General features: G+C 41.9%; 1 protein-coding gene and 1 pseudogene across 2 annotated transcripts in view; both read left to right on the plus strand.

The window, feature by feature from the left end:
* Positions 1–13,347, plus strand: part of DYM (dymeclin) — a 340,668-nt gene that overhangs the window by 224,821 nt on the left and 102,500 nt on the right. For both annotated transcript variants that reach the window (XM_036078200.2, XM_036078201.2), the window contains one exon: positions 4,929–5,031. In XM_036078200.2, the coding sequence (XP_035934093.1) occupies positions 4,929–5,031 (103 nt within the window). The remainder of the gene's footprint in view (positions 1–4,928; positions 5,032–13,347) is intronic.
* Positions 10,147–11,501, plus strand: LOC118526801 (splicing factor C9orf78 pseudogene; annotated as a pseudogene).

Genomic DNA, 13,347 nt, shown 5'->3' on the forward strand with positions numbered 1-13,347 from the left:
TGCCTTGATTTCATCCTCCCTAAAAACCAAACACAGGATGGATAATGACAGCGCAGGCCTCACATGATGATTTGATGAGCAGCGAGCTGTGTGTGTCTCCTAGTAGCTTTATTTATTTATTTATTTATTTATTTATTTATTTATTTATTTGACAGAGAGAGGGGACACAAGCAGGTGGAGTGGGAGAGGGAGAAGCAGGCTTCCCGCTGAGCAGGAAGCCCTGTGTGGGGCTCGATCCCAGGACCCTGGGATCATGACCTGAGCCAAAGGCAGACGCTTAATGACTGAGCCACCTAGGTGCCCCTCGGGCCTGTATTTTTCACTTTGCTTCCTAGAGCCCTGGGGTTCTGTGGCAGGGACTGGATGGCCACCATGGGATGAGAGCGCACTGGGGAGAGATCAAGGACACGCCTGAACAAGGACTGATCACTTCCTGTCCATCCCTTGCCCCATCCTCCCCACCTGAACACCAAACACAGCAGCTTTGCTTTCATCGCTCCTGTTGTAGCCCTGCTGTCATAAAACACCTCTGGCTTTCAAGGGGCGCCTGGGTGGCTCAGTCAAGCATCTGGTTCTTGGTTTCAGCTCAGATCATGATCTCATAGGCTCCGCACTCAGCAGGGAGTCTGCTGGAGAGTCTCTCTCTCTGCCCCTCCTCCCATGCTCTCTCTCAAATAAATAAATAAATCTTAAAAAAACCAAACAAACCCTCTGGCTTTCAGGATGAAGTCCAAGGTCTAAGAGAGACGCTTCGTAAACTATCCCCACTACCAGCCCAACCTTAACGCTGTGTTCTGCCACAAATTGAACACTTGATGAACATATGTGCCATCCTGTTGCCTACACCGACAGTGCTCAGATGTCTCTGTCTTCCCTTGTGCTCTGTTCTCTGCCCAGATGACCTTTACCTTTGCCTCACTTGCTTGGCTCACTCCTAATTGTTCCTTCAGATTCAGCTCAGGTGTCAGCTCCAGCAGTGACTTCCTGTTCCTGTCTTCAGGTGCAGCTGGGCAGCCTCATCTGTGTCCCCCTAGCACTCCTTGTCCATCTCCGTCACTGCACGGACAGTAGAACCTTCTGTGTAGGTTTATCCTCCCCACCAGCCGCACCCTCCAGGAGGGCAGGACAAAGACCGTGCTGCTTTTGCTTGTCACTGTATCCCAGGCAGCTTGCACGTTGCCCAGCACATTGTAGGTTCTTGGTAAATATTTGACTTACTGCTTGCCTCAGTAACTTGAGAAGATGAAATGCAAACCTCTTAGCATGTTTTTTTTTGATAGGCCCATCCCAGTCTTGCTCGGCTTCCTCTCTTGCCACCCTCACCCCGTGGACTTGCATTGTTCTGGCCGTGGTCTCTCTGAGCCTCTTGGCACACCATTTCCCCTTCTGAGTTACTTACTCTCCCTCCCCCTGTACTTCTCCGCACTAGCAAGCCCCTGACCTTCAAGGCCACAAGATAGATTTCCTCTGACATGTACCTGGCCTTCCTCTATGCTCCTGCAGTGCACTCTTGAGACCCATGGTGTCCTCCAATTTCAGAATTGCAGGCTTTTTTTTTCCTTATCACCTTAGATTTCAGCTCCTTGGGAGCAAGGAACATGTCTCTTTTATCGTTTTGTTAGACTGATGTTCCATTAGCTTCTCCTCCATATTGAGTCAAGTCCAGGACTTTCGATGTGCCCTCAGTGGTCCCTCCCAGTCTGTCCTCGACTGTCTCTGTTCTAGCCTCATCTCCTGCCGCTGCCTGTGAGCCCTGAACTGCAGCCCCTTCCCGCAGCTGGTGGTTTTCTGAGCCTGTTTCATGTGGGACTGACCATACAGTCTGTCCACGTGCTGCTTGCTTTTCTGAAATGCTGGCTTAGAGCAGGGGCTCTGTTTTCTTCAGGATAGGGTATTCTTTTTATTCCAATTTTTAAAAGGTATGTAATGTTTCAGGCATACATCAAAGAGATAGAGTAATATAGCAATCCCCTATGTATGTATCCAGCATAACAAAAACAACATTTTATACATAGAACGAGAGAGAGAAAGATTGAGAGAGAGAGAGAGAGCCAAATCCCTTTTTTTCCCTCTCTGATCCCATTTCCTTCCCTTTCTCAGAGAATAATGGCTATCTTAAATGTAGTATTTATCATTTCCATATGTTTTATTATTTCACGTTTTATGTGTAGAAGGTAGGTAATAACGTTTTTGCATTTTTAATACATTATGTAAATAATATTACTTTGGTCACATTCTTCCACAAGAGTCCTTGCTGGTAAAACAATATTGTTTTGGAGATTTACCCATATTGTTGCATGTAGCCTTAGATAACTTTAAATTACTATGTAGTTGTTCATTATAGGACTATCTGACAGTTATATTTACCTATTCTATTGTTTATCAGTGTTTTGATTGTTTTCAGTTTTTCATTGTTAAACCAATTTGTAGTGAACATTCTTGTATAAAAAGAAAAACCTAGTCTTTTTCTAATTCTAAAAGCAAGGACTCTGGCAGTGATATCCTGAGTGAATAGTACACTTGAAAGCCAGTTTCGCTCAGAATTACCCCTTTACACGCGAACATCATATACCTTTACCGTTTACTCTAATGGAAGTAAGCTAAGGGGGCTAGTACTTCGATTGCAAAGCTTTCACCAGAAGTTACTTTTCTCAGCAATTTACAAGCCATGTCTCCTATACATTTAGGTCATTTTGCCTTAAAAATGTTAAATGCGAGCCAGAATTAGAATGTTTTAAAAAAAGTTGAAAGCTCTATAGCTATAAGGCCTGAGGGAAAAGCCTATTAAATTGTCAAAGAATAACAACTTGAAGTAAGTGTGAATGCTGTTTCTCATTCATGATAGGAAACTGGAAGTGGCCTCAAATCAGCTGTTCTCACACCAGCTTTCTTAGGAGCAGCTGGGGGCAGTGGCCACAGATCCTTGAGGTGGACCAGTCAACGTTTTTGGCCCTTATTATTTTCCGTTATGCCCAACTGGAAGAGCTTACGTTGGAATCGAGGCTCACTTCCTTGTTTTGTCTTCTTCTAACAAGGAAAGCGGATTGTTAGTATTCTCTTTGAAAATAAACAAAACTCGCCTTTTTTCTCCAAAGGAAACAATTTCAAATCCTTTGTGCTTTGATTCCTACAATTTGATGGAAGGTACCATAGATTATCTCTGCTGTCCTCTGAAGGGACACTCGGGGGACACGGACAGAACCCCCAGGTTGCTGGTATTTTGTAAACTCAACAAGGGGCGCTGTCTTTCTTCACTTGCCCCCCTTCTTCTGACTAACGCCAGGATGTGCACTTCTTCCAGGCATATTTAGTGCTTTCCCTTTTTGTTTGGGCATCAGTTCATGCCTCTGAGACTTGCCATGCCCCGTGCTAGAGCTGACACCGTCAAAGTTCCTTCGGTCTCAGAAAACTCCTGAAATTCCCTTTATTCCTGAAAGGTACCGCTAACAAACTAAAAGAATCTTAGTAAATTTTTTCTTTATGCATTTCCATGTGAATACGCTTTGTACCCTATCCCAACAAATTTTTGCCTTTTCATCATTTACAAAATAATTTGTATATTTGAAACGTGTACTGCTAATGCAGTTCACTATTCTATTCCGTTATTATTTTGCTCAGCAATTTTACTTCAAGGAATTTATCCTGTACATAGTCTTACCTCAGTATGCTAAAAAATTATATACAAGGGTGTTCATCACAGTGCTGTTTATAAAAAAATAAACCTGGAAATGTTAAAATGATTGATTAATAATGGACTAAATATAAATAAATTATGGTATATCCATATGCTTAGATATCCATTACTGGCACTCAACATTTATTGAATGGATCAAGGAATATTTTATTCAATGAAAGAAGTGTGAAGTACAGAACAGTACATATTTGATGGAATAAAAAAGATGGATATTCATTGATACACAGGGCTTGCTGCCTTTAACATTAATGGAATCACAGACAATAAACTGCCGGTACGTAGTAGCTACCTGTGCATCATGGCAATGGGTGCGAGCAGGAGGTGTGAGGTTCACTTTTGACCTTAGAAGGTAAAACAAAAGAAAACTAAACCTCAAGTGGAGAAGACCCTTGGGCAGGTTTCTGGGCCTTCCTCTTGTAGTTCTCCCCAGTGGAATAATCTGCCTGCAAATTCCACCTGCCACGCAGCCCCAAGCCCTGACCCCTTTGTGTTTTCAGCTCACCACGATGCCGCTGTGTACTGCTTGGGTCCCAGCATTCTGCCGCACAGTTTGGAATGTTTCCCTAGGCAGGTACTCCCTTCTTCTAGGGGTCCCAATCCTGCACTGCAGATGTTGTACACCATCCCAAAAAAAAAAGTCATTTCATATATTTTGTCCAGTTTTTAAGGTGTTAATAGAAGGAAGGTTATTTGGTACTGGTTAGTCCATCATGACCAGAAGTGGAAATCTTATAATACATATATTTAAAGTCATTCTTTTTGAGAAGTAAGATAAAGCTGTGATAAAAAGTGATTGACTGTATTATACTAGAGAAATAATTTAATCCAACACACTTAGTTGAAAGATGAGGAAATTAAGATACAAGTCCAAGTGACTAGTAATAGATTGCACTCAGAGTTCCTCGTGAAGTCTGTGCATATCTCAGTCTGTCTGAATCTCTGTCCACTGTTCTTTCCACAATAGTGGAAAATTCTCCTATGTTTAAAATAGAATTTTAAGCTGTCAAACTTTTTTTTTATTCTTTTGAATCCTTATAATTTAAACATTCTCCTCACTTCATTTTTTTGTTATATCGATAGTATTATTAATCCTGCTGTTAACACAGGCGTGAAGAAAAAAATCATTACATGTATATTTTAGAATAATTGACATTCTGCAGAACTCTATAATACTGTATAAAACCTAGGAAAGGAAACACTTAGTTCTTTCTTTTTTTGTTTTTGTTTTTTTCAGTTTGTTTTCCTTGCTGTCTAAAAAACACAACAAAGTTCTGGAACAAGCCACACAGTCCTTGAGAGGTTCACTGAGTTCCAATGATGTTCCTCTACCAGATTACGTAAGTAGTTACCTTACTTTGTCAGTAATAAGTTTTCCTTTCATTGTTAGGTTTGTAAGTAACAATCTCTGTTCTCAAGATGTGACTGTGATCTTGGTGCCTCTCATATGCAGATAAAGGAGTGCTATCTCAAATCAAGGGAAAAACTTGTAAATGATTATTAACAGGTGGCTAGAGAAAGTCAACCCTAAGCTAGTGACTGTTAATAATTAGGACTCTTGTTACCTCAGGCAAGAAACCCACTCAAACTAATTACACAGAAGCAAAAGAAGCGGTCTTACAGAAAATATGCAGAGGTTTCTCACTGATCTCAAGGGGCAGAGGTACAGAGCCTGGATTTCACAGAGAACCAGAACCTGAAATTGAAAAAGCCTTTGGATTCAAGAATATCTTGTCTTTCTGAGGCTGTTTAATTTCTAGGCTCTGCTTCCTTTTGCTTCCGTTTTACTCTTGAGCTATTCCCTATTGGCCAGATTTCCCTTTTTGCTGACTTGGACCTAAAATAGTCACTCCAGCCTTCCTCCCTCCCTGTGAGTGTCGTGTCTTTAGCCACCTGATCAGAGTCTTGAAGTCCCAATTCTCCGTTCCTGGGAGAGAGAATCTAATTGGCTCTGCTCAGCTCTGGTTCTGTGAGCCGTGGTCAGTGGAGGACAGCACTTGTGTGTTGCCTTGGTTTCATCCACTTTAAAGATGAAGAGCCTATTCCCACCTAACCTCCGAGAATGACGGCATGGGAGAATGGGAGCGGCACAGGGATGAGCATTATAGAATAACAGGAAGGAGAATATTAGGAATGCCTGTAGGGCAGTGCCGCTATCCGTGACATTCCTTATATTTTGGAACATGGCTTAGATGAGGATGCTAAAAATTATCTTGTCATAGACCACAGAAGTAGTCCATCGAGTTCTAATAAGGACAACAACTCTCAGTGGGCTGATATTTAGAAACTTCATGAGAGAATTTTTAAGTTCAGAGTTTGAAGTGGTTGATGCATACCAGACAGCCGGCGAGTTGTTTTGTTTCCTGTGGTTTGTTTCATTTCTAAATGGCTGTGCTGATACGAGACTGTGGGAACGGCCCCCAGTCCGGATAGCAGTCGCTGATAAACAGAGATAGCTGGGTGCAGCCACAACCCGACTCGTGCTATTTTTCTTCTCTTTTATTTATTTTGTGTATGCGTGTAATGTGATGATCTGTCATTCCCATTAAGGTATTAAGTTTGTAATTCCATAGTACTTCTCTTTTACAAAAAGAAAAAAAAAGTATCTTTTATGATTTTCCTAATTGGATATTCTCAACGTTTTAAAAAAAATAGCATAATAGCTCACTTCTATCTGAGCCATAACTTGTTATAAGAAAAATATTTCTTCCTAATCACTCCTTGGAAGCCTCAGTTGGGGCCTCTGAGTGGCCGTGGGATTGCGTTTATTAAGAACTTGAATTCAGGGACGCCTGGGGGACTCAGTCAGTTAAGTGTCCAAATCTTGATTTTGGCTCAGGTCATGATCTCAGGATTGTGAGACTGAGCCCTGCATCCGGCTCTGTGTTGGGGCTGGAGCCTGCTTAAGATTCTCTCTCCCTCTACCCCTCCCTCTATAAAAAAAAAATAAATAAATAAGAAAAAAAAAACTTGAATTCCTCTATAAATGTTTTATTTTTATACAGTTACCATTTGCTTACACAGCACTCCTATGTCATTTCTTCCACAAAAATGTGTCGAATGTATTTAGTGTTGAGGTTGTGCTAGCAGCATTCTCCTGTAATCAGAGACCAGAAAATCACTATGTCTTTGAGAAAATGGATCATATTTAATGGTATTTGCCAATCATGAAAGGACAGGTTGAACTCCTAACAGACATACCAATTCTATTGAATCTGACAGTTTTTAGAGTTGCTGACTTGTTCTTGCATGAAATTTTCACTAAGTAAAAATGAATTTCCTAAGGTATCTGCTTCATAGAAATACAGGGAAAATTCCACTTAGAATCTGTCCTTGACAGTCCTTATTTTACCATTTGTGTGTGTGAGACTTTCCAAATCACAACGTACTCCAGATGGGTTTATGAACTTCAGTTTTGCTGCCTTTCCTCAGAGTTCATTGCAGAGGGTGGGTCACCCCTATTCAGTAGTAATGACGGCAGCGGGGTCCCCCCTGCCCCTCGGCTGCACGGTGACCAGAGAACGCCACAGCAGCCTTAAGTCAGCACTGCAGTGTGTTCTTTGATAGTAACTGAGTGTGTTCGCTTGGCATTCCCACTGTGCAAAACACTATGAGTGATCTGCATATTTGAAACCATGTTCTCACTGTCATTCTCTTTTAAATTGGTCATTAACTGGGAAAACAAAAGGTTTGTCCTTTTTTCCCTCCCTGGAAATATTAATTAAATGTCTCTGCCAACAGCCACATAAAACTCTGTGTCCTGCACTCATGCTGTAGACCACGTGTTTGTAAAAGGTGGAAAAGGAAAGTGGGTCCCTGTTAGCATAATGGCTCCCTTCTATCCAAGCCGTGGCCGTGCTTTCACACCAGAATTGAGCGAGTTCGAATAAGCGCTCAAAAGTAGGAATGCGTTCTCCTTCTCACTGTAATACATAAGAGTACTTTCAGTCTGCCTAGAGGTTTCTGAGTTTATTAAGAAAACGTTTATTCTCGTTATATTGTATAATTAACAAGTCTGCTGAGTAACAACATAGAAAACAAATAGCAAGTTATAAAAACATGAGTGTTCATACTTCAGTACAACCTTGTTTGTCGGAACAGCTCAGGGGAGACCTGAAGCCTTCCACCAAGTTCTAGATAATGAGGAGACTGCCCTGGCTGCTGAAGGGGAAATAAAATAAAAATTGCACTCAAGTCCTCTTTGGGGAGAGAGAATGCTGAGTACAGAGAGGGAGAGCTGGTTCTGCAGCCTCTCTCCAGGGGCAGTGAAGACGGCTGGGAAAGCATGTGCGGTTCAGCTGGCCACGTGGCTGGGCTTTGCTGTCTTTAGGGTTTCCTAAAAGTGAATTCAGTGACTAAAGGGACAGGGGAGAATTGTTAAAGGAGAATCTTTCAACATTTTTTTTTTTAAATAAAACCACTTGGGTCATGTATGACAGACCCGAATATATAAGGTGAAACAAAGATAACAAATGAATTATAGTTGCTTTTTAAACTATAACTGTGGTTTTTAAATTATGAATATTGTTACAGTGTCCTATAAGCTTTTCCTCCCTAATTTCTGACAGTCATCTTAGCAACTATTTAGGATAAGAAGAATCTAACTCTTATTCTAGGTAGAACCATAAGGAACCAGATTATATTGTCCGTGATCATCAACCAACATGGGAACCTTTCTGTAGGACTGACTCTGCCATCTAATTTTAAACAGTAATTGCAAGGTTATAAGCAAAAAGGACCCAGCCAAAAAGATTAAGGAGACAGAATCAGAAAAATCAGCTGAAGTATAAATAGCAGCTAAGAGTTTATCATTGAATGCTAAGCAAGTATAACGTTACTAACCAACACACACGCACACACATTCCAGTAGTTCTCAGGGTTCTCATTTTTACTTTCCTTTACCCATGACTGTACAGTAGAGTTGTCCAGAGGCTTCATGATGAGGGATCATTTCACTGGCCACTCACAGAATGTGTACTTCTGTATTCTTGTGTTTTATTTTATTTTATTTTTTAAAGAATTTATTTATTTGAGAGAGAGAGAATGAGAGACAGAGAGCACGAGAGGGAGGAGGGTCAGAGGGAGAAGCAGACTCCCTGCCGAGCAGGGAGCCCGATGCGGGACTCGATCCCGGGACTCCAGGGTCATGACCTGAGCCGAAGGCAGTCGCTTAACCAACTGAGCCACCCAGGCGCCCTGTATTCTTGTGTTTTAAATAATTCTTAGTCTTGGGATGCCTGGGTGGCTCAGTTGTTAAGCGTCTGCCTTTGGCTCAGGTCATGATCTCAGGGTCCTGGGATTGAGCCCCACATGGGGCTCCCTGCTCAGCAGGAAGCCTGCTTCTCCTTCTCCCACTCCCCCTGCTTGTGTTCCCTCTCTCACTGTGTCTCTCTGTCAAATAAATAAATAAAATCTTAAAAAAAAATAAATTATTCTTAGTTTTAATTTGTAATATGATAAATACCAATACATATAATCTACATAAAAATAGTTTTTTGAGGGACACCTGGGTGGCTCATTTGGTTGGGCGGCTGTCTTCGGCTCAGTTTATAATCCCAGGGTCCTGGGATCGAGCCCTGCATCCGTCGGGCTCCCTGCTCGGCGGGGAGCCTGCTTCTCCCTCTCCCTCTGTCTGCTGCTCTGCCTGCTTGTGTTCTCTCTCTCTCTGTCAAATAAATAAAACCTTTAAAAAAAAATAGTTTTTTGAGAGCATCAGAGATTTCTAAGAATATAAAGCATCTTGAAATCAGAATACTTCAGAACCAGTGGAATATATGATCTCTTACACACACACACACACACACACACACACAGGCACGCTCACACAGACATGCACACATGCACACACACGCAGAAGGAACAAGTAAATATCTGCTGTTTTATATCCTGTAATTGTTTCATCTGTGATATTCTTCTCTCCCGGTGGGATTGAGTGCACTTTGAAGGCATGAGTCTTTTGTATCTTAGGCTGAAAAAAGTAAGCTAAATGTTAACCAGTTAATTGATGAGGATGAAGCTCCATCTCCACACATTTGCACGCTCTTGCAGGCATCCAAAATTTCAAAGGAGTTTCAGATCTAAATTTTATCTGTATGACATTTAATTTGAATGGTTTGGTTGTTTCCTTAGTCAAAAATGATTAGTTTCTAACATGTAGTGGACATGTGTAATTTTTTTTTTAAAGATTTTATTTATTTATTTGACAGAGAGAGAGAGAGAGACAGCAAGAGAGGGAACACAAGCAGGGAGAGTGGGAGGGAGAAGCAGGCTTCCCGCTGAGCAGGGAGCCCGATGCAGGGCTCGATCCCAGGACCCTGGGATCACGACCTGAGCTGAAAGCAGACGCTTAACAACTGAGCCACCCAGGCGCCCCGACGTGTGTAATTTTTAAGCTAAATTATATATTTTCTCATTAATTTGTGCATGATCTTTATGTCAGAATTGATTCTTTTCTGGGGCACCTGGCTGGCTCAGTCAGTGTGACTCTTGATCTCGAGGTCATGAGTTTGAGCCCCATAGTGGGTGTAGAGATTACTTAAAAAATAAAATGTTAAGGCGCCAGAAGCAGCCCCGGCCACTGTACAGGGGCCCGGTGGCCGGACCGCGGGGCCAGCGTGACCATGCCGGTCACCGGCAAGAGTTTCTGCCAGCGCCGGGCCAACTCAGAGTTGGAGGAAGATGAGCAAGAATCAGAGGAGGTTCGATTAAAACTAGAAGAGACCCGCGAGGTGCAAAACTTGAGGAAGAGGCCCAACGGGGAGAGTGCTGTGGCCCTGCTGGTGGGAGAGAAGGTACAAGAAGAGACCACCCTAGTGGATGATCCCCTTCAGATGAAGACAAGGCGGTATGGTGGACATGAAGAAACTGAAGGAAAGAGGCAAAAATAAGATCAGCGAAGAGGAAAACCTCCAGCTGCAGACATCATTTTCCGCAGAAACCAACCGAAGGGATGAGGATGCTGACATGATGAAGTACATTGAGACAGAGCTGAAGAAGAGGAAAGGGATTGTAGAACACAAGGAACAGAAAGTCAAGCCGAAGAATGCAGAGGACTGTCTTTACGAACTTCCTGAAAACATCCGTGTTTCCTCAGCAAAGAAGACAGAAGAGATGCTTTCCAACCAGATGCTGAGCGGCATCCCCGAGGTGGACCTAGCATTGACGCTAAAATAAAAAATATCATTTCCATGGAGGATGCCAAGGCCCGTCTGCTGGCAGAGCAGCAGAACAAGAGGAAAAACAGTGAGACATCTTTCGTGCCCACCAACATGGCTGTGAATTACATGCAGCACAACCGATTTTATCACAAGGAGCTCAATGCCCCCATACAGAGAAACAAAAAAGAGCCCAAAGCCCGACCCTTAAGAGTGGGTGACACGGAGAAGCCAGAGCCTGAGCGATCCCCTTCTAACCGCAAGCGTCCTGCTAATGAGAAGGCCATCGACAACTATCACTATGAGAAGTTCAAGAAGATGAACAGACGGTACTAGGGGTGGCGAAAGGGAGAAGTGCAGAATGGGATGTAAATAGCGCTGTCCCTTCCATACCCCTCCCCCCACCCCAACAAAACGCTTCCTGGACAGAAGTTTGCTTATTTGCTAGCAGACCATTCCAAAAACAGACTCTATTAGCCCTGCTGCTTACCTGCTGGATTTTTCAGGCACCGCATTTTTAACCTTTTGAAACAAAACAATGTGTTGTTTCCCTATTTGAGGGCAAACTCTATTCTTGTGAGCATTATTAAATCTTGTTTGTAAATATGTTGACTTTCTCTTAATATTGGCCCCAGGGCAGGAGGAAATAGCTGTGTTCAGAGTGAGATGAAACCCTTTAGAATGTGCTGTTAATTATTAATATATGCAATCGTGTGTTCTACGTTCAAATACCTGGAGTTCAGAAATGCATCCTGCACTGTTTATGCTGGATCCAGCTGACAGCAGAAAAATCTAGATGGAATCAAAGGGACACTGGCATTTTCAGACTTTTACAAGTTACCTATTTCTTTCCATTAAGAAAGAAAAAGAGTTTCTATCATTTTCAGCACTTAAGTATTAAATATGAAACAAATCCAAAAAAATAAATAAGTAAAATGTTAAAATTGCTTCTTTCCTATTCAAAGGGTAGTTGTTGTATTCTTTCTTTTAGTTCAGTACACATAAAACAGGTTGTTCAGGGGCGCCTGGGTGGCTCAGTCATTAAGCGTCTGCCTTCGGCTCAGGTCATGATCCCAGGGTCCTGGGATCGAGCCCTGCAACGGGCTCCCTGTTCGGCGGGAAGCCTGCTACTCCCTCTCCCACTCCCCCTGCTTGTGTTCCCTCTCTCGCTATGTCTCTATCTGTCAAATAAATAAAATCTTTAAAAAAAAAAAAAAAAAAAAACAGGTTGTTCAGCCTCTGTTTGATCTAATAACTTGCGATCTTAAATTTTAACTTCCTAAAGAGCAAACTCCATGTATTTGAAATTTGTTTTGATCAAGTCTTGATTGCTTATCATTCTGCATGGAATCCTGAAATATTGCTAACCCTGGAGTATGTCATTTGACTTACCTTTTGAACCAATAACTCTTAAGATCTATTTATTTATTTTGGAGAGAGAGAGCACACGAACGAGCGAATGGGGGGGAGGGATAGAAGAAGAGGGAGAGAGAGAGAATCCCAAGCAGACTCCCCGCTGAGTGCATAGCCCTACACAGGGCTTGATCCCACAACCCTGAGCTCATGACCTGAGCTGAAATCAAGAGTCTGATGCTTAACTGACTGAGCCACCCGGGTGCCCCTGAGCCAATAACTCTTATTCATAGTCTTTTGGCTCTTGTTTATATTTGCTTTCAGACATTTCATTTCTTCAGAAATATGTTACAAGGTATTCTGAACTGATTCCACATAACAAGAAAACTTAAATTCAGGGATTGTTCTATTTTTCTCCCATGTATCTTAGATCATTATATTTTTACGATTCCTTGTTAGTATTTACTCTTTAACTCAAATCTCAAATTCATTTGACTGAAAGAGTTTCTAGGTAATCTTGAAAAATATCTTCAGCTGTTTGTTTTATACATTTGTGCCTTTACTGAGATAATGTTAAAATACTTCCTTTCACATACACAGTCATAAATACACATACATACTACATAATACTTGTATTTCGTAGTGTTGGTCCTGGATGAGACTGTCACTTGCAGATTTTCCTGTGGGATATAGAGGCTGGGATAGAGAATTTAACATTGCTAGAACATGAGAATGGTTATCTGTAATGAGCTGCCATATCCAAGGGGTTGGAAACGATGAAATTTGCCATTGTTAAAACTGTTCCTTTTAGATGTTGTTACTTTTGAAGGAATTACTTTTGGGTGTTTATTCCGGTGATAGTGACATTAATCAGGATGTTGCTAAAACTTCTGTTTTGGAATGACTTTAGCATGGTGTGAGAGGTAAAAATGAAGGCGGCCTAGCTCCTGTAACAGGGATTCTCGGTGGCTAGTTAAATACAATTCCATATGTTAAATTTTATAAGAGGGTTGTAACCAAACTTGTGGGTTGTCAGAAGAGGGAGAGAACAATTTGGGGGAAGTAGGGAAGGAATTGTGCCAGGTTTCATGGAAAGGAGTTGCAATTTGAGCTAGGTAGTATTTTGAAAGGAGAGATTGAGGTGGGAAA

This window comes from Halichoerus grypus, chromosome 13, assembly GCF_964656455.1.
Source record: "Halichoerus grypus chromosome 13, mHalGry1.hap1.1, whole genome shotgun sequence".
NCBI classification, from domain to species: domain Eukaryota; kingdom Metazoa; phylum Chordata; class Mammalia; order Carnivora; family Phocidae; genus Halichoerus; species Halichoerus grypus.